The sequence below is a fragment of the Drosophila biarmipes genome, chromosome 3R, assembly GCF_025231255.1.
Source record: "Drosophila biarmipes strain raj3 chromosome 3R, RU_DBia_V1.1, whole genome shotgun sequence".
Taxonomy (NCBI): domain Eukaryota; kingdom Metazoa; phylum Arthropoda; class Insecta; order Diptera; family Drosophilidae; genus Drosophila; species Drosophila biarmipes.
Window position 1 is genome coordinate 5,165,074 of NC_066616.1, and position 19,541 is coordinate 5,184,614.

A 19,541-nucleotide genomic window follows, 5' to 3' on the forward strand; every position below is an offset into this window, starting at 1 on the left:
TGATATGATGATAAATAAATGTTCACAATTCCTTTTAATAATAAGCGATATAAAATAAATATAGTCTGCTTAATATTTAAGCCCTGACCTTGCCAATATCTTTTAGAATGATTTTACCCATCTTTGGGCTGACTAATTAAAAGATAAAATCGAAAACATATTGCGTAAACACAACTCCAGCGATTAAAGCCCAACCGAGCGATTATTAAGCAAAGTAGTTCTCGGTATTCCGGACTATCTGAGCACTGGGAGCGTGACAATTTTCTGCATTTTTTATTGAATGAGTCGCCGTCATCGGCGGCTTATCCGCCGCATCTCGGACAACTTCCTGCACAGATAGCATACGTTACTATAATTCATTCAGTTGTCGGGGAAAAGTGCTGGCAGCTGGGCATGAGTTGGCCGAAAAAGAATTTCTGCTGTGCGCTTTCCCCACACATTTATTTGTGTTTATGCCAGAAAGTGGCAGAGGATGAGCGCATTATCAGCTTAGAGGCGGGCGGAAAAGATGCTAACTATAAAGCTGTCGCCGCACAATCTATGCAAATGCCAACGCGGGGCTTATCTCACCGCTTTTCCAAAATCGACCGAATATCACGTAGCCGCAGAGTCTGCACTCGCACTTCGGGTGCTTCTAATTGACGCGACGGGTGGCGCTATCAATAGAGCGAATCGGACAATCGAATCATCTATCGACTGTGACAAACTTCGCAGAACGCCGATGCCAAGCGTGTTTATCGCGCAATGCGGTGTCTGCAGAATTTCGGCTCCGATAATGTCACCAAGCCGTACGAACTGTGTATCATTCTTCGACGCGTGCCACCGCTGGCATTATAAAAGACCCGGTCGCATCTCAAGTTGCATCGAGTTTCGAAACAGTCTCAGAACCGCAAGAACATGGCTGGGCGAAAGGTGATAGGTCTCTGCCTTGGAGTGGCTTTGCAGGTTCTGCTGGCAGCCGCTGCCCGGGACCAGATGAGCATGCTCTGCTCCGACGACGACACTCCGGCATGCGCCCAGAGTCGGGAAAGTGGGATGTACTTCCTGTTCGCCAACGAGTGCGACCTGCGAAAGGCCCAGCGCGGAAACCTCTTGAACGGCCCTTTGTGTGAGTAAATCAGTATTTGGGTACTTAAGTGAGTTCACGAAGGATTCTCGTGAGTATTAAAAACAAAATATTTTATAGTAATATTACCCGAACTCGGAGAGACCCACGAGACTTAGGTGGCATTCTCCTCTGTTTTTAGATGAAAATTTGAGAAACTATTGGCTACCATTCTTGATAAAATGTATTACTTCCATCTACAATTACTTTTATCAGGGTATACATATGAAATTAATATTAACACAAAGCTAATGTATTAGAGAGAGAATTTGAAAAGTTACCTCACCCGAACTGAAATGGAAATTTTGAATATTTCTAATAATTTTATCACTCCCCTACAGATGACGTGACTCTCCGATTTTGCTTCCCCAGCTGCGAGTTCGAATGTGGCCCAAGATATCAGCCAGTTTGTGGGATCAGCTCGCAGAGTGGAGAGCGCAAGACCTTCAGGAGCCGCTGCGAGATGATGCGAACCGCTTGTCTCTCCCGATCGGATTGGAAGGTGCAGCAGTGGGGGGTGTGTCCTAAGGCCAACACAGTGCCCCTGGACAGTCAGAAGGCACCTGTGCCCGTGCCGTGCACCAGGATCTATCGTCCTGTGTGCGCCATGTATGCAGGCGTCAAGTCCACCTTCTCCAACGAGTGCCTAGTAAACGCCGAGAACATCAAGACCCAGAGAAGTGAGTACTGATAAGCCTACCCCGAAGATCCTCTCCCACTTCCGCTATATTTATGGGCTCCATATCCATATCCACACCCATTTTCTGATGCAATGCGATAAGATTGAAAACAATTTCCTGTGCTTTTTCCTGTGCTCAGATTGGCGCATCGTTTCCGAGGGTCTCTGTGGCGAGGACAGCACCAAGATGAAGCACAGTCGCCAGCAGAAGCCAAAGACCAAGCCAAAGTCGGATGCGGAACGCACCAAGCGGAGCCACAAAGGCAGGAGGCTGCCCACTCAGGCGGAAGACTTCCAGATACCGGAGGATGCCGTGCAGATCTACGCCCCCTCCACTTTTCACACGCAGTTCATCAGCCACACGGGCGCCATGGAGAAGAGCTACTCCCTGCCCGCCAGAAAGCCCTACGTGGTGGTCCCCCCGAAATCCAAGGTGCGTCGAATCCCCGTGAAGTCGTGCGTCTTCGGCAGTGAGCCCGTTTGCGGCAGCTTCAAGGGCCAGACGCGCACCTTTACCAATGTCTGCGAACTGATGGAGTACAGCCAGCAAGTCGGAAATGGTGAGTTTTTCTTGGGGATTACTTACATGGCTAGATGGTTTTAGGGAGGGCCTTCTCAGGCTGCATTCATTTGATGTTAGTGGAGTAAAGGGTCAGGTGGCTGGAAAATGTATTCAATGGGGAAACGTTCGAACTACGAAAGTGTATGATAAGTCTGCAGTACTAATTTTAGCAAACGTAAAACCTTTCTTGTAATCTATCGAATTTAAAATTGGTAACTTTTTAGCAACCAGAGTATGCAGGCATCTTCTAATGACAGTTCTAACTCCTACAGCATGGACCATCTCCCACGACGGTGCTTGTCGTCGCTGTGACAAGCCTTGCCCCACAGTTTATCAACCCATTTGTGCCACCCGCAACGGCATCAATCACACAATAATCAACGAGTGCTATTTAGAACGAGTTCGCTGCAAGGATCCCAAAACCAGTAGGTTTAGTTTATACATTTTAAAACACATAACCAATACTTAATGCAACCTCTTCTACAGTTTGGAAGGTGTTTCAGAAGGGTGAGTGCCCAAAAACCAGCGGGGAAGCCAAGGGATTCCCCTCTGAGATAAGTCGCCCACTGCCTTTGGTGCCACGTGTTTTATATGGGAAGAAGACCTCCGCACCACAGACTCGGTCTACCAAAACAGTGCGTAGGAGCACAACCACTAAGGCTCCATTTACACCGAGCAAGCCTCGTCTGCCAGTGAAGAAAACTTTTAAGGCCACTTCACCGTCCCTGGAAGTTAATAATCGCAAAATTCGCAAAATAGAACTCGCCACTGCGGGATTTCCTGGGTACGGCGCATCAAGTGGCCCCAATCAGGTCAGCACCGATGAAGATGCCTCCTGGTCCTCCAATGACAACTGGCTGGTGCGAAAGACTCTCGATAATGTCAAGGGTTTTTTCGGAAAAAAGCCAACATCCTTCAAGAAGACGCACAGCCAGAAATCCCCGTTTTATTACTGGACTGTCCCACCAAAAGAGACCAGCACCACCAGCACTGTAAGCACGGTTAGCAGAGCAACGAGCCCAACCACAGCGGCACCACCAGCCAAGCCACCAGCCATTCTGAGCATGGCGCCCACGGAGCTTTTGAACTTGGATGTCGAAAATGCCGCCAGTGCCTATGAAGACGCTGAGCATGAGTTGCTGCTGATGCTGACCACCAAAGAGAGCACCACTTCGTCGTCCACCACACCCGTGCCAAGCACCACTGCGCCGCCCAGCACCATAGACCCATCGACCACTGAGGGGCCCACCAGTGCGAATACTGCCACTTCCTCAGCGGAAACAGCAAGTGAAGACTCCACCTTTGGTTCCGAGGAGACAACTGATCCGCCGACCACCAGTTTCGGCTCCACCACCACAATTGCCCCTCCCACACCTTCTTCTACCACCGAAGCCGAGGAGCTGAACAGTCAAACCACTGGCAGCGAGTCGACCACCACCGAGGCCTCCGACGAGGCGGCCACAACCACCCTGAGCTCGGACTACACGGCGGATGAGTCATTTTCGGAGTCCAGTGGCCAGACCTCCATCTACGGGCTCGACAAGAACTCCTTGATAATGCGATTGTTACGCGCTAGAAGTAATCAAAATGTCCTCATCTAGCAACGTAAATTCCTTTTAATTCTTTGTTAAGAACTAAGTTTAAGTTGACAACTACACTAGCTTACAAAAAAAATAGAGAATTTAATACTTTTAAAAAATGGGCTTATTGATTTTTGAGTATAGTTTCGCATAGCATGGAAAATGGAGATACACACGCAGAAAGTGGCTTTTTTATTATTTAATCAAATCGCAGAACTTAAATATGCTAGAAAACAAATTTAGGGCCGTTAGATTGTGCCTTTAAGATCTCATTTTTTTCATCCATTTGTCCGATTCTAGTTAGTCTTTAATATCAAATCTTTTGCCGTAAAATGCTTGTACATTGGGATATCAAAGTCCCAATTCAAAGGCCTTAATTTCTTTCAATTACGGTTTTTGACACCGAAATTCTCATTCTTATTCTACAATAACAAAAAGATATTTTATGGAATAAATTCTGTCTCATGTGAGCAAAAAAATGTGGAACGCTTCACGATTTTGCGTGTCATCCTTGCGCAGGGGCCATGCTAATCTTCTCTGTATCGTTCCAATTTTAGTATATGTTCTGCCGAAGCAAGAACGCTGCCAAATGTTTAACGGCAGTATATATACTGCGGAAAAGCTGAAAAAGAAGTTGGGAATTATACAAATCACCGCTATATTTGGGACCTCTGGCGGCGGTGTTTCTTTGTTTCTTGCTTACACGAGTAGATGACGCTCATTTCTACATGATAATTAATTACATGGAATAATTAAGTTTGACCTCGACTTCTACACGTTCTTACAAGCATTATACAGGCATGTGTATTGTATGGCCCTCTTGCGGAAGTCGACGGTACTGCCCTGATGTGTAAGCCAGGACCCAAACCATATCTTGCGACTTCTCAAAATTTAAGGCCTCAGCGAGGCCCCTAGAAAATTAATGGCTGAAAAATTCCATCGGAGGTGAATGCAGATAAAATTATTCAACATCATTTTTTACGAGCGGAAAAAACCTTTTGTTTCTATTTGTTCCTTAAATTTTAAATTTGGAAAAGACTTTCTTAGGTATATTTTACAAGCATGTGTAAAGTCGCTTCTGAGTGATTTCCAAAAGTTCAACAATTCAGGAATTCAATAGTTTAGAAAATACGCTGAGTACCTTCAGCTATTTCACTATAGAGGAAAGAGTGCAGTAAAATTACCATTCAATATTCGTTAATATCGCTGTTTGTGATTATTTTTGGAAGTGATGTCGACCGATCCCTAAGATACTAGAAGGAAAACCCTCATTATAAAAAATGTTCGGAACTACATATGTACTTCGTGGCACTTTTCCAACTTCCTAACTTCCTTAATCCTGGTTCTAACACTACTGTTCAAGACTTAGTTTTGCATGCTGCAGATGTAAATACCTATTTAAAGAGCTTATCAAATATTGCCAAAACGCAATGGGTCTGCCGAGCACGTTACCATTTATATAAAGCGCGGCTTGGTGTCATTTTCCAGTATCGTTCTGCTGCTTGTGTCTCTCCATCTACCTATTTGCTCCTTTGAGCCGGGAAGAGGGTAACTGATAGTCGAGGCACTCGGGTATAGCTTCTTCCTTGTTGTATACTTTAACACCCTTGTTTGATCATTTCTGGTATCAACGCTATTATGTGTCCCCCAAGAAAAGAACAAAAAATAATTATGCTGTTTCAAGTAGTTTGTAATGATAATAAATAATAATGATAATTATAATAATATTTTAATGAGTGTTATAATAAGACATATTTTATTTTGATGATATTAGGCTGAATTGTTAGAAGAGCAGAAAGAGGTAAAAGGATATTGAAGCGTAAAAAGTGGTCTTTTTACAGCGATTTCAAATTAGAATTTATATTTGCTTTACTTTTTAGACCGATTTTACTTTCTAGTTGATGAATGTAAGTAGCTACGGACGAAGGGAAGAAAATGGACTTTTGGTGTACCCATATAGTAAAGTATTGTTTTGAATGTAGCCAAAATGTGTATTATGTTGCACCTACGATATTTTATCATTATTTAATTTTTATTACTAATTTAAATGTAGACAAAGCGGTTCCACATTGGCAACTAATTTATGTTAAGTATATTAAAAAAGAAAATGTTAAAATACTGCGAAACATATAAAATAATTCCTTTTCTCTTCATGTGACTAAGCCCGAAACTTCATTAAAAGTTTATGAGTCCTCACAAGCCAAAGTCATTTTGATGTGATAAAAATATATATTTTTAAAAAATTATTGAATGTTACCATTTATTAGCCACTTATTTAGTGCCATTTTAATAGGTTCCGAATCTGGTTGTTCGTAGGTGAATGAGTTGCGCCTCAATAAAGAACCAGTAGGTCGGTCAGGGAATCTGCAGCTTGATAGCTGCGTACTTAAACTTTAGTACCCAGCCAATCAGACAAATGCAACTGGACGTAAATATCACTATCAAACTGGTCAAGGCCATAACCACGTCTTTACGACCCAGGTCCGTCTGGTCGGGGCCACTCTCCTTGCCACTGGCCACTGACCACTGGCCACTGGCACTTTGACAATTATCAGCCCATCCGGCCGCCTGCTCGAACAGGCAAATGGGCCAAAAATCTTGGCACATCGGATTTGCTTAATTGCCCGGGCAATTCGGTTTCAGTTTCGGTTTCGGCCTCTCACCGCCTCTGTTAATTTCTCGTAAAAGTCGTTTCAGGCTGCGGATTGTGGGGCAAATCCGAAATCCTCCGAATACCCGCACGTTTGCGTGCGCCTCGTGGTTTAATATGCGGCCATCGAGTCGGGCTGGATGTGGGGTGGTTTGAGTAATTACTGCTGGTCGCTTGGCCGCCAAGTATTTTCGAGGCAGGCTAAAGACGATGTTTACAAGAAATTGGCGATCGGCAGGCCGAAAACTTTCTTTGCAGCTGCGCTCGCCGATGGATTCTAGCCGGCAGCGAGCGCCCTCATCCGATTCCGATTACCTCATTCTCATTAAGTGCGACCACAGACAGCGGCTGCCATCTGCAGACCGATCAGCCCCACTGCGAGCGGTGTCAGTCAGCGCCGCTCGAGAATTCCAAGTGTTGGGGCGGGGAAAAAGAGTCGACAAGCTGCGCCAATTGTTACTTTCACTAGTCAATAATGCAACAGGGGCAATGCATCCATCTCTCTGTCCGAGACAACAACAACTTTCGCATCCCGCGTCTGCGGCCGGGTAATTAAGACGGTCACAGCTCCAGCTCCAGGTCCAAGCGATCATTCCCGGGCTGGAAACAGAAATATGCAAATTGCACGATGCAATAGCCACTTGGTGGCTAGCGGCCAGTTTAAACTCGCATAAATGCACATTTGCACTTATTCTGATTGGCATCGTTGGCAGTGCCACTGGCGCCAGGCCACCGTAATTGTATCGGCCACGGACCGCGATTCACTTTCGATGCCCGGCTTTCATTGGCGCTCCAGCGCGGCTCACACGCAGCGGGAAGGCGGTCAATTGGCGGTTGCCTGGCTCGACATTGGCTTCATAATCCCGCGACAATGCGATTCAATTTGTTGTCGATCGCAGATTGCAGATCGCACATAGCAGATCGCAGATCGCTGACCCAGAAAGTTTCAGTGGCAGCGGCAGTGGCAGCAGGAATTGCTATTCCGGTGCATGTCCCATGCTGCAAGCTGCAAGCTGCAAGCTGCATGCTGCATGCTCCATGTACATGAGCATTAGCTGCGAAAACCAGTAGAATCGGCCTGCGGCTGCGGCTGCGCGATAAAAGGAGTAGCCAGCACCTCTCGGTTGCCATTTGCGACTCGTCCACTCAGCCGTGCGGTGGTGCTCCAGTGATCCCTGTGTTGGGTTATATTGAAATCGAAACCGAAATCGGAGTCCCGACCTGAAGCATGCTGCTGTGTCGCGTTGTGCTGGCCCTGCTGCTGCTGGTGCTGCTGCACTACTGCCACGCGGAGGAGGAGGCCACCCAGCTGCCGCAGGTCTCCCTGGCGGTGTCCCTGGCCAGATCGGCGGGCTCAGCAGGATCAGCGGGATCAGCGGGATCGCCGGGATCCAGCGTCCTCCAGAGCGACCCCTTCATCGCGCGCAACCAGCGGCAGTGCTTCGAGACCCGCAGCCTCGTGGCCTGCATCAAGTACAAGGCCAGCAAGCTCGTCTGGAAGCTGGCCACCAACAGCCTGGGCTTCTTTCCCAGCGAGTACGGACGCGACCTGGCCGGCGACACGGGCCGCTGGCTGAGATTGGTCCAGCTGGGAGAACCCGCCGACGAGGTGGTCGTCTTTAACGACGCCAAGAGCTTGGAAGGTGGGTCCGCGCAGTCGAAAGTTGTTTGCAGGCGGACTCTAATTGATCACCTGCGCCTGGCCAGTGTCCAAAGCGAGTGGATGCGAGCGGATGTTTACCACCCATCCGGCATCAAATTAATTTGAGTTTGAGAGAAGAATTATAGCCGCTGGCTTGCGTTTCTCCGCTTTTCTGTTTGCTTTGCAGGTGACAGCGAGCTGACGCTGATTCTCAAGTTCCTGAAGAGGGCGGTGGAGACCTTCGGGCGGAACCATGGCCTGCAGCTGAGGCTGAACGGCGAGAGCGGGGCGAGGGTCATGGAGGAGTCTGGTGGGTCCTGACCAACTACCAATTGCTAATCAGATTTAACTTCCAACCAACCCCTAGAGGCCCGACTGAAGCGCAAGAAGAAGAAGTGGCTCATCATCCTGCCCCTCATCATCCTGATGAAGATCGCCCACCTTAAGATGACCCTGGTGAGCATGCTGATGGGCGTGCTGGGCATGAACGTTCTGCTGGTGGGCGGCGTGGGCTGGCTGATCCACTACCTCAAGTACAAGACCATGTGCAAGATCCACCCGCACCTGGTGCAGACGCACTCGCACGTCTACGAGTCGGAGCCCTCGGACTACTCCCAGTTCGTGGGCAGCAGCAGCTACTCCAACTCGTACTCCCCCTACAGCTCCGGCTCCGGGGCCCCCCACGAGCTCGGGGGCACCAGCTACAGCAAGGACTGGGCCACGAGTAAGGCCTACAACGCCCACAACTACCTGGACACGATCAGCAAGCGGATACAGTAGGGGAGTCTGGGGAAACCAAACGGACTTGTGCCAGCAACACCGAAACCTAGTAAATTGTTACTCGTCGTCGACTTACTAGCTGTAACTAGCTTAGCTAATATATTTGTATTCTAATAAAGCTATTTATTTTTTTTATGCGCAACCTGAACAGAGCACAGTTTTCATTCATTTTGGTATAATAATGTTCTTCGTTTCGGTTAAAAGAAGAAAATCGTGTTGGGAAATTGAATTGAGCAAACGAAAAGAAATGCTATAATCGCCACGACTATCAAATACCCATTAGTTTCGCAAAAATCCTATAAAATTCCAGGGCATCCCGGCACTGCGCCTAGCGAACGGTGGCGGTACTACTGTCTGTGCCAAAACCTTTTTATCCTGTAAGTCACTACATTTAAAGTAACAATGCGATTGGCGTGATTCAAAATATTTAGCTACGATCGATAAAATTAATTTTAGTTAAGATTGAAGTAAATATTTAAACACAATGAAGGATGTTAGCTTCGGCAAGGTTTGTGTACCCCTACAGTCATTATTTCCCTGAACGTTTATTTGACAGCTGTATGTTAGAGTTGTCCGATTTTTATTTAATTTAATTTGTAATCCAAAAATTATAGTTCCAATAGCTTAAGATAATATGTCAAAAATTAGCAAAGCTATAATTTGTTTCATATTATTTTCCCTTAATGTTCCGATCATTCCTATGGCAGCTATATGATATAGTAGTCCGATTTTAAAATAATTAAAATCGAAATTCTGAACTTATCAAAAAATGTTATTTCCAAGCATAGAAGGTTAAATGTTAGAAAACACCAAAGCTATAATTCTTTACATTTGCGTTTCCGAATATTCTTATGGGCGCTATAAGATACAGTTGTTCGATCCGGCCGACTTATATAGACTAGTTTGCGTAGAAACAGACATGGGCGGACAGACGGATATGGCTAGATCGACTCGTCTAGTCATGCTGATCAAGAATACATGTCCTGATCAAGGATATATAAACATATACAGACAGATTTTAACTATGTGCATTACAGTGGGCTAGTGATCCTGATCAGGAATATGTGTACTTTAGTTACATACTTTTCACCGAAAATAATATACGATTTTAACATACGAGTAATGGGTATAATCCTAAATGCAATGGCATTCAATAGACATGAAATGATCGAAAATCTATCGATAAATATGAAACGGCGAATTTTGTTTTAGCAAAAACAGCTGGCAATATTTTTAATAAAATATTGATGCAGTGGCACCACAACGCGTAGCGAAAACACAAATATTTCCTCTAGGCGAACAGTCAACATATACAAATCTGAATTTGCAGTTAATTTGTGGGCGACTTTGTCCATCTTATTAATATTTACTTTTCGCCGCATGTGATGTCACAAGTTTAAAATAACTGCCCTGGGATAGTTCCCCTACTGCCCCTCCGATGTATCTAGACAAGCCATGCCCGTATAAGCATAAAGCAATTTGTTTATGACGAAAGCAAACAAGCACTTCCCCGCAGACGGCTCTGGTTAAACAACCAAATAAAAATGAAAACAAAAACGTGAGAGTGGCAATGGGCCGTCGTGTTTACCCGGGTTCTTATCAGTGCCAAAGCCTTTGTTTACCAAACAAAGGGGATTTTCCTTCCGAGAAGCCATTTCAATTTGGCCGAATCAATAAGTTCACTAAAGCCCAATAATAAAATATGTTGCAACTAAACAGTTCGGTTTGCTGCTTGTGCGTTAAAAATATTCATATTTTATGAATGCCACCTTTTATATTATTGAACTTCCTTACAACAAGGCCGAAAGAATGTTTGCACCTGTGGCGGATAATACGAAAATAACAGTTTTATGTGTGTATGAGATAAATTAATTTCACAACGGATTGTGGCAGAAAATCTAAACTTCCGCGATATCCAACCGGTGGCTTTAATTATCTGTTGTAAACCAAACAAACGTTGGACAAAAAGTGTGAACGGAATTAGAACTCACTGAAGCGGCCCCAGAACTTTTATAAACTTCTTTGTACTTGTATATTAACTCTATATTTTTAAATGTTTGCATATTTGACAATGAAATGCTGAAATTCGACCAATGTTAAAACAAAACTTCGAGTGGTTCAGGAAAGAATGATAGAACAAAGAGCAAAGGATGATATGGACGATATCGGCGGTCGAGAATGACACCCATTTATTTCATCTTTACTAGTAGGTCTTCTATGTATTTCGCTACAGCTGATAAATTGAACGAATGAATAAATAAATTATTTCTCTTGTTTTTAGTGTTTTGGCTTTTTGAGGAAGGGCTGGTTTACTTTTAAAGGTTGCGGCTTGTATTTTCTGGTAAGATATAGAAAGATACAAGAAACGCCCAGTCCCTCTTTTGGATACGTATGCTTAATCCCGCTTTGTAGATTTTATAGTTAGGCAAAAGGACAGGGCTAATATGTATTTTATGTGCAATCTGCTGACAAAAATTAATAGACGCCCTACAAGGGTATACAAATGTTATTCTTAACAATTTACAGCGAAAAAAAATTAATAATTATTTTACCCCAATACTGGGGAAAGGTTATTTTAAAATGTATGTTTCCATTTTCCAACAATTTTCGAATGCTTTGAAATTTACTAAAAAGTGGTGCAGGAAAAAGTTACAGCCAAAAGAGCAGACTTTAAGCAGATACCAGTTTCATGGGGATGGCTCACTTTCATGTACTCTTTAACTCTATATAAAACGAATTGTCTTCTTTTAAGCATCATCGATTCATAACTTAAATAGATTTCCCCGAATAACTTCTTTGCAGGCAAACACATAAAATGCTTTGGCTTCCTATATATGTAGATATATTTGTTATTTTTGCATTTTGTTTATGCCACAAGCAGACACGCCCTGCTTACTCTTTCAACCGAACAGCTGGCGCAGAATGAAATTGTTGTGTGCGGCCGACTTTTTTGGCCCAGTGTTTACCAGCTTCTTATCAGAGGCACGCCTTTGTTTGCCGTACCATTTGTTTCGGACTCGCAAGAAGCCATGCCGATTGTTTAACCAGCCAACTACGCACGCCCCATAATCTATAGGTTTGATTCGCCGGCCATGAACCCCTAAAGGCACTTAAGTCCAGTTCGGGCCAACTGGCGCTATCTCTGGAATACATATGTAAATGATTTAGTCAGGCCAATATCGGTGCACAAATACAGAAGTTCGCTCTTATTTATGGCAGGATGTGATTCAACAAATCGCTGCACTTTAGTATCGTTCCAGCAACTGAAAACAATCATTTTCGGCTCTTAAAAAAACGAATTATAAATTCTAACTATTGTTTCCGTTGATCAAACAATAGGTACAAAAATAATGTAGCTTAATGTAGCTAAGCTGTCCTGATTTTTATTTTTTTAATTATCGTTCGTTAATATTCCGAACAACTTTAATTTTCTAAGCTAAAATATTTTAGAATTTTCATACATATTATTTATATTTCTTAAAAAATGTTCTGGTCTGCAATGCATGTTGTATCAGCAATTTATAAGGAATGTTTGACGATGTTTCTCAATTTATAACTCTAAGTCTGATTTATTTAGTTAAGTCTTACATCTAAAGGCGTGAGAATAGGATTTTTTTTTAAATTCTAAAGTTTAGTATAAATAAAAAGGTGCTATATCGGACTACGATTTATTATCTGTGTAGGTAAGCTCTTATAGAATTGTATATACACTCAAATAAATAAATCCAGTATTTCGAGCTTGAATGTCAAAACTTCGTCAAGCATGGAAAATACAGAAGCACAGAACAAAATATTGCTTTCAGGCAACAATTTTTCGACAGAAAATACAATGTTTAAGAATTTTTCGGTCTTCAATCAAGAAAAAATTATACATTTAAATTAAACAGTTGAAAATTATTATACATTAATAACATTTTTTATTTAATTCTGAGTTTCGAATTAAATTTTATCAAAATCGGACGACTATATCATATAGCGATCAGAAAATTAGTGGTAAAGTAATATGAAAAAAATATATCTTCGGTGTTTTTTAACATATAACCTTATAAGCTAGGAAATACAATTTTTCAAATAGTTCTGAATTTCGAATTACATTTTTTTTAACGATCGGAAAATTAGTGTCAAATTAATATGAAAAAATTATTTACTATAGTTGATTATTTTTTATAACTGCAAGGGTATACAAACTGCGGCTTGCCGAAGTTAACTTCCTTTTTTGTTAAAGTTGACAGATATTAAAATTCAAAAATTAGCTCATTGTGAGAAATTGTTGATCATGAACGTTCTTAAATGGTATGCATAAAATCATTCTTCAATCAAGTCTTATTCCGCTTGTAAACACCTATCGTAATCGAGAATTCTTCTCTACAAAGTAAGGCAGATAAAAACGTAAAAATCAACTTTTCTTCGAATCTTTTCAAAGGTATATTTTGTTTGAAGTTGGTTAGGTGAGTAACGGGCATCTGAAAGTCGAGGCTATCCACTTCTAACATTCCCTTTTGGCCATTCATGATTCAAAACATCAATTCCATTTGACAATTTCCTTATTTCTCAAGATAATTCAGTTGTCAACGACACAGTCTCGTGTTTGTTAATCTAAATGACTTAAAATATCTTAAAAGCTTACTACTCGTCACGATAAACGGGTTTAAAGTGTCATCATAATACCACGATAAGACATATGAAAATATTTGAAATTGATTGGTTTTGGAACTAAACTTTTATAAAGATTAACTATCAAGTACTTGATTCCATAAATGGGTTTAAAGCCCAAAAATGGCTTAGGGACAAATGGTAGCCGTACATTTTGAAACAAGAGGGTAATATGGTTAAGCCAGAAGTTTGAAACCCAGTGAAGGAGACATTGTCATTTGAATTTTGGAATTAAATTTAATACAAATAGGACGATTCTAACATATATCTGTCAAAGGAACGATCAAAGAAATATTGAAATAATTATTATTAAAAAAAAATTGCTCTCTTGTGTTAATATTACAAGAGCTAGCAACAATCCTTAAAAATTTAACATAGTGTTATCAACATCGATTATTTCTTATAACTTCCCTTCTTGTTAAAAGCTTCTTTACTTGTTTACCGCTTGTCCGTTCGTCTTTCCGACTACCTGTCCGTAGAAATGGTGTTTCCTTAAAGTAAAAAAGGTGAAAAGTTAAAAGTGTCACACGCAATCTGGAACAAAGCATTTAAATGCTTTTGATTCGTCAATACACAATTTTATAACAATTTTTTAACGCCCTTTAGTTAGAACTGACAAAATGACTTAAAGGTGCAAGACATGAATTTAAAACCAATATATCGTTTGTAAAAATGTACCCACACTTCACCTTAGATGTACCTGGCAGAAAGAACGACCCTGGGGATGACAAAGCAAGTATAAAACGGTACCTGGATGACTTGAAAGATAAAATCTGCCAGTCATGATTTCTGGCTGTAAAAGCTGCACTCGTGCTTGAGCAGATGAACAGAAAACTGATTTAAAGGAGACAATATAGTAATTAGCCGTCGCATCTAACGGGGTTACGTCGCTTATCGGGCCCTAATAGGCAAGTCTGTTAATACAGACTTGACTGATAAGACAAAGGTTTGGAGTGAATAAAAACGTAGTCCGGATGCTGTGAGCTCATATTCGCAAGATTGCAGTGCCCGAGGAACAGTCACCATGCTACCAGAATGGCTATCGGAGGAGTATATCCAAAAGGCGCTGAGGCGTTTTTGCAAGGACGATCAGCTGCGAGTCCAGAAAGTGTGGGCGAAGCCAGCAACTGAGAAAGGGGAGAACTTTGTGGGCGTTATGACCCGTATCTATGTAGACTTTGAGCAGGGAGACGGAACAAAGCAGAAGAAGTCCTACATCCTGAAGCAAGCCGTTCCTGCGAATGCTCCCCAGGCGAATATCTTCGCGGAGTACGACGTGTACAACAGGGAGCTGGAGATGTACGACGTTGTGCTGCCTAAAATGGCAAAAATTCTTCAAGAGGCCGGCTTCAACGACAAACTGATGGCGGAGGCCATAATCGTTGATCGGGAACGCACCATCATGATCCTCGAGGATCTGGCGCCCCTTCGATACACGAATGCGGACAGGGTGAAGCAACTGGACATGGTTCACACCAAGCTCGTTTTGGACATGCTGGCCAAGTTCCACGCTGCAGCTATTGTCCTGAACCAACGCGAGCCCGATCTTCTGAGTCGGAACTACTCATCGCACTTCTTCTCAAGGGGCAAAAATGGATACGGGGAGGTCTTTACGGGTCTTTTCAAGGCATTCATCAGGTATGTCAGGACTAAGCCAAACCTGCAGAGCCGCTACGCACACAAGTTGGAGCATGTTATTGCCAATTTAATGGATTACGCCGCCCGGTCTATTGACGTGGCAGAGAAGGACCTGCAGACACTAATCCACGGCGATTGCTGGACCACCAACGTGATGTATTTGTACGATGATGAGGGCAATCCAACCACTGTCCTGCCCATTGACTTCCAGTTCAGTACCGTGACATCCCCGGTGATCGACTTGCTTTATTTCTTTAGTACTTCGCTAAAGGCCGATGTGAAGGCGAAGGAGTTGCAGCTTGTGCAGTACCATTATTACGCTTTGAAGAAGACCGTGGAAGCTCTTTCCTATAAGGGGTTCTTCCCCAGCCTGTTTGAGTATCAGCTGCAGTTCGAGCGACGTCGATTCTTGAGTAGGCTTAGACAAAAGCATACTCTTACCCTGGCTAAACCAAGTCTTTTCTTTTACAGCTGTTATTATTGCCAACGTTTTTCAACCGATCATGGTGTACACAGGCAGCGAGGACTGCGAGTTTATAAACCTCTATCAGGATACTCCAGAAGGCATCAAGTTTCAGGACTCGATGTATGAAAACGAAGGGATTCAGAGAAGAATTGACACAATATTACCCATTCTTGATGCCAAGGGCTTATTGGACGCACATTAAAGTAAGACTGTTAGTTATCTTATAAATCCTTGTATCTTGTCTTGCTGTTAATTTGAATCCTTTATTAAATTTAAATCGACGGATATTGAAAAAAAGTTTCTCTCATATCAACGCTAGTGAATAGGAAGTACAAAATAAGATTAACAACACTCATTTAAAGCCAGAAGATATGTGCCGAGTTTCAGGGAGAGCGTCCAATAGTGGTGATAAACTGGAGCAGGTAGTAAAAGGATTGGATCTGCATGGCCAGCAGAACCATATGTGGCGTGATCTCCTCAGAAAGTTCTTCAGAGTGGCGGGTGCTGAATCGATTGATGTCGACACTTAGGAGGTGCTGGTTGATATTGGTCGCAGGACGGCCTTTTTCGCAAATCACCAAAATCTTTGGTACTTAGTTGTACTCAGCTCGGCATCGAAAGTGTAGAGCAGTTTCATGGACAGATAGGTGGCTACAGCTTCAGAGTCGCTGGCACACACCTTTCCGATATTCACGAAGTTGGAATTACACACCTCCTCGGTTAAATTCTTGCCCCAGGCGACTTACTTTTCAACAGCCCCGCGCCTCGCGTTAGAATGCAAGACCTCCGTCTATCACTTCCGCATTTTTATCCTTTGGCAGTTAAAAGGACTTTAAGTATACATACGTGCATACCCATTTCGCTTATTCGGTAGACGTGGGAAGAATTACTGTCGATGGTGTCCTCTTAAATGATGGAGTAAAAAAATCACTAGCAAAAAGAATATCCGTTCCTGTTCCCCCTAATTGGTCAAGTGGGCGCTCATATTTCATCAGCTGAAGCTAGCGACATTTCAGGCGGCACCATCGACAGCGGGAAAGCCTCGGATCGATTAGATCGGCAATAGGAAACGGATAAAGACCAGACTCGACCTGCCCAACAGTTGGACTGAGATGTTATCTATGGTTATGGCTACGGCGCGATTGAAGGAGAATCGGTCTGGTTTCATGGTTCAATAGTTCCCACAGGCGTATTTGTAGAAATTGTTACAAGGTGCTACACTGAAGTTCAGAAAGGACTTCCCGAGATCTGCATGGGAGAAGAAGAAGTGGAACCAAGGAAGTACGAGTGCCTCGACTATTAGATACCCGGGAGATACTCAGCTTAGGGAGCAATGAAAATGGCAATAATTAGAGCGCCACCTACCCGCTATTTCAGTATATGTTATGTGGCCGGTAGACAGATTTAAGCATTTTAACCGTTTGTGGGTGTTAAAGTGGGCATTGCACCCCTCTCAAACAAACTTGCGCTGCGCAGGAGCTCGGGAATCAGCAAGCCAAGTCAGAATATTTAAGATCTCAGCGTTCATACGGACAAACGTACATGGCTAGGTCGACTCGACTGTTGGTATTAAGTTCGCCTGTAAACTGCTAGCCGAACATTTTATAATAATAATATTGTCCTTCTTAGCATTCCCCACACTTCTTTAACTTTCTCTCCAGATATGCATAAAACGCTGAAAACTTTCTTTCTGACCAGTAGACTTTTCTCAACATATTGCATAAGTATTTCAGTATACAATCCCCATACTATAACCATTTCCATAAATTTTTACTGCCGCAATTAGCGAGGAACAAGATTAAGTGCTCAACTGTGAGGCTCTCGACCGCCAGTAAATTATAGTTTGTAAAAAGGCAATCTTTGCGGTATACTACTTCAGTCTAATATGGTTTGTCTAATCTGCAAGGGTGTTAAAACTTTGGCTTGCCCAATTGGGTGGCTACTAAATCCATTATCTACAGCCCTATTATCACGTTTTTTACACGGACAAACAAAAATCAAGATTGTAGATTTGAAATTCAACTCAATTAAGTGTTCGGGAACGGGAATGACTCTGCGAGAGTCAAGCAGTACCTAGGGAGAGTGACTGGCCACCGTACAATTCGCAATCTCACAGTGACCTTGTATAAATGAGAATTCGCTCGGGACTAGAGATAGCACACAAATTGCCATTACAAAGCTTATCGGGACCTACTATATTTTCCCCGATAAGATCCCCATTTCGTTATAATATAAACGAGAGCGCCGGAGCTAAGACGTCAGAAGTCCGAGAATCCGCAACACGTAAACAATGCTACCCAACTGGCTAACCGAGGAGTACTTGCAGCCCAGGCTTAGGGTTTACTGCAAGGACGATGAGCTGAAGGTGCTCAAAATCTGGGCGAAGCCGGCGACCGGAAAAGGGGAGAACTTCGTGGGCGTTATGACCCGAATATATGTAGACTATCAGCTGGGCGACGGATCCGTTCAAAAGAAGACCTTCATCGTGAAGCAGGCCCTTTCCGAGGACATTCCCCAGGCGGAGGTCTTCTTCGAGTACGAACTCTACACCCGGGAGATGGACATGTACGAGTTCGTCCTGCCGAAATTGAAGGAACTGCTGCAGGAGGCTGGCCTGGACGGAAAGCTCACTGCAGACTCCATCGCCGTGGATCGGGAGTACAGCACCATGATTCTGGAGGATCTGGCGCCGTACAAGTTCGTCAATGCGGACCGAGTGAAGCAGTTGGATCTGCCGCACACCAAGCTGACTCTGGAAATGCTGGCTAAGTTCCATGCTGCATCCATAATCTTGCAACAGCGCCATCCGGAGCTCCTGACCAAGAGCTTCTTCACCCACTTCTTTTCGCGCGACAAGAAGGCCTATTCTGAGGTCTTCACGGGTTTGTTTCGGGCTTTTTTGCGTTTTATAAGTAGCCAGCCGAATCTGAAGCAAGCTTATGGCGACAAGCTGGAGAAATTGCGTACCCACATCATGGAGTACGGAGCTCGGGTCTACGATGTGGGTGAAGGGGATCTGAGAACTTTGAACCACGGCGATTGCTGGACCACCAACATTATGTTCCAGTACGATGAAGCCGGAGCTCCCCAGACTGTCGTGGCTATAGACTTTCAGTTCAGCAACTGCACCTCCCCCACCGTCGACTTGCATTACTTCTTCACCACTTCCCTGAGGGAAGAAGTAAGGGACAAGGAAGCGGAACTGGTTGAGCATCACTACAACACCCTAAGAGCGAATCTGGAAAAGTTTTCATTCAAGGGATTATTTCCCACTCTCGAGGAGTACCAGCTTCAGTTCGAACGTCGCCGTTTCATGAGTAAGTTAGGCTGAATTAATCAGTGAAACACATGGCCTAAATCAACACATATTCACAGGTCTCCTGGCCCACATGTTCAAGCCCTGCATGATTTACAACGGCTCTGAGGAGACCTCGGACTTCACAAGTCTGTACAAAGATACTGCAGAAGGCCTTCGGTACCAGGAATCTGTTTACGCCAGCGAAGCTGTGATCAAGAGTGCAACCAAACTGTTGGCTATACTGGATGGCAAAGGTCTCTTGGATCTACAGTAGACTAGCAGTTTATTTTAGTTTAAGAAGCGATAGACAAATAAAATGGCAATTAATTTTACTTTTAAATTGTTTGTGGTGCTTTTTCAACAAGTGTTTTTATTTTCAGTTCGCGATTAAGATTGTTTGCTTGATTGTTTGGAGTACTTTAAAGATAGCCTATCAGCTGCCCCTTTAAATTATCACATTACGTCATTTTGGCGTCACTTTAGGCGGG

General features: G+C 43.4%; 4 protein-coding genes and 1 non-coding gene across 5 annotated transcripts; 4 read left to right on the plus strand and 1 right to left on the minus strand.

Annotated features, from left to right (window-relative positions):
• Window positions 1-882: 882 nt before the first annotated feature.
• On the plus strand, window positions 883-4,056 carry LOC108027021 (mucin-2). The gene is made up of 5 exons (XM_017098216.3): window positions 883-1,108; window positions 1,447-1,785; window positions 1,925-2,344; window positions 2,619-2,771; window positions 2,833-4,056. The coding sequence occupies exons 1-5, from the start codon at window positions 898-900 to the stop codon at window positions 3,945-3,947; spliced, it is 2,238 nt and encodes a 745-aa protein (XP_016953705.1). The 5' UTR covers window positions 883-897; the 3' UTR covers window positions 3,948-4,056.
• Window positions 4,057-4,400: 344 nt separating this feature from the next.
• LOC122817814 (U6 spliceosomal RNA) lies at window positions 4,401-4,507 on the minus strand. Its single transcript, XR_006367385.1, has one exon. It is a non-coding gene; the product is annotated as a U6 spliceosomal RNA (small nuclear RNA).
• Window positions 4,508-7,721: 3,214 nt separating this feature from the next.
• Window positions 7,722-9,128, plus strand: LOC108027152 (uncharacterized). Its single transcript, XM_017098373.2, has 3 exons — window positions 7,722-8,219; window positions 8,406-8,528; window positions 8,586-9,128. The coding sequence occupies exons 1-3, from the start codon at window positions 7,805-7,807 to the stop codon at window positions 8,996-8,998; spliced, it is 951 nt and encodes a 316-aa protein (XP_016953862.1). The 5' UTR covers window positions 7,722-7,804; the 3' UTR covers window positions 8,999-9,128.
• A 5,421-nt stretch (window positions 9,129-14,549) lies between these two features.
• LOC108027458 (uncharacterized) lies at window positions 14,550-16,052 on the plus strand. Its single transcript, XM_017098913.3, has 2 exons — window positions 14,550-15,702; window positions 15,761-16,052. The coding sequence occupies exons 1-2, from the start codon at window positions 14,676-14,678 to the stop codon at window positions 15,955-15,957; spliced, it is 1,224 nt and encodes a 407-aa protein (XP_016954402.1). The 5' UTR covers window positions 14,550-14,675; the 3' UTR covers window positions 15,958-16,052.
• Window positions 16,053-18,000: 1,948 nt separating this feature from the next.
• On the plus strand, window positions 18,001-19,385 carry LOC108027075 (uncharacterized). The gene is made up of 2 exons (XM_017098289.3): window positions 18,001-19,072; window positions 19,131-19,385. Exons 1-2 carry the CDS (start codon window positions 18,046-18,048, stop codon window positions 19,325-19,327), a joined length of 1,224 nt encoding a protein of 407 aa, XP_016953778.1. The 5' UTR covers window positions 18,001-18,045; the 3' UTR covers window positions 19,328-19,385.
• Window positions 19,386-19,541: the final 156 nt, after the last annotated feature.

What these genes read in the sequence shown, in the direction of transcription:
- LOC108027021 (XM_017098216.3), top strand. Translation starts at nt 898, where the DNA reads ATGGCTGGGCGAAAGGTGATAGGTCTCTGCCTTGGAGTGGCTTTGCAG. An exon ending in CCTCTTGAACGGCCCTTTGT is followed by an intron (nt 1,109 to 1,446) that starts GTGAGTAAATCA and finishes ACTCCCCTACAG; the next exon opens with ATGACGTGACTCTCCGATTT. An exon ending in CAGCCAGCAAGTCGGAAATG is followed by an intron (nt 2,345 to 2,618) that starts GTGAGTTTTTCT and finishes TAACTCCTACAG; the next exon opens with CATGGACCATCTCCCACGAC.
- LOC108027152 (XM_017098373.2), top strand. Translation starts at nt 7,805, where the DNA reads ATGCTGCTGTGTCGCGTTGTGCTGGCCCTGCTGCTGCTGGTGCTGCTG. An exon ending in CGACGCCAAGAGCTTGGAAG is followed by an intron (nt 8,220 to 8,405) that starts GTGGGTCCGCGC and finishes TTTGCTTTGCAG; the next exon opens with GTGACAGCGAGCTGACGCTG. An exon ending in GAGGGTCATGGAGGAGTCTG is followed by an intron (nt 8,529 to 8,585) that starts GTGGGTCCTGAC and finishes ACCAACCCCTAG; the next exon opens with AGGCCCGACTGAAGCGCAAG.
- LOC108027458 (XM_017098913.3), top strand. Translation starts at nt 14,676, where the DNA reads ATGCTACCAGAATGGCTATCGGAGGAGTATATCCAAAAGGCGCTGAGG. An exon ending in CGAGCGACGTCGATTCTTGA is followed by an intron (nt 15,703 to 15,760) that starts GTAGGCTTAGAC and finishes TTTCTTTTACAG; the next exon opens with CTGTTATTATTGCCAACGTT.
- LOC108027075 (XM_017098289.3), top strand. Translation starts at nt 18,046, where the DNA reads ATGCTACCCAACTGGCTAACCGAGGAGTACTTGCAGCCCAGGCTTAGG. An exon ending in CGAACGTCGCCGTTTCATGA is followed by an intron (nt 19,073 to 19,130) that starts GTAAGTTAGGCT and finishes ACATATTCACAG; the next exon opens with GTCTCCTGGCCCACATGTTC.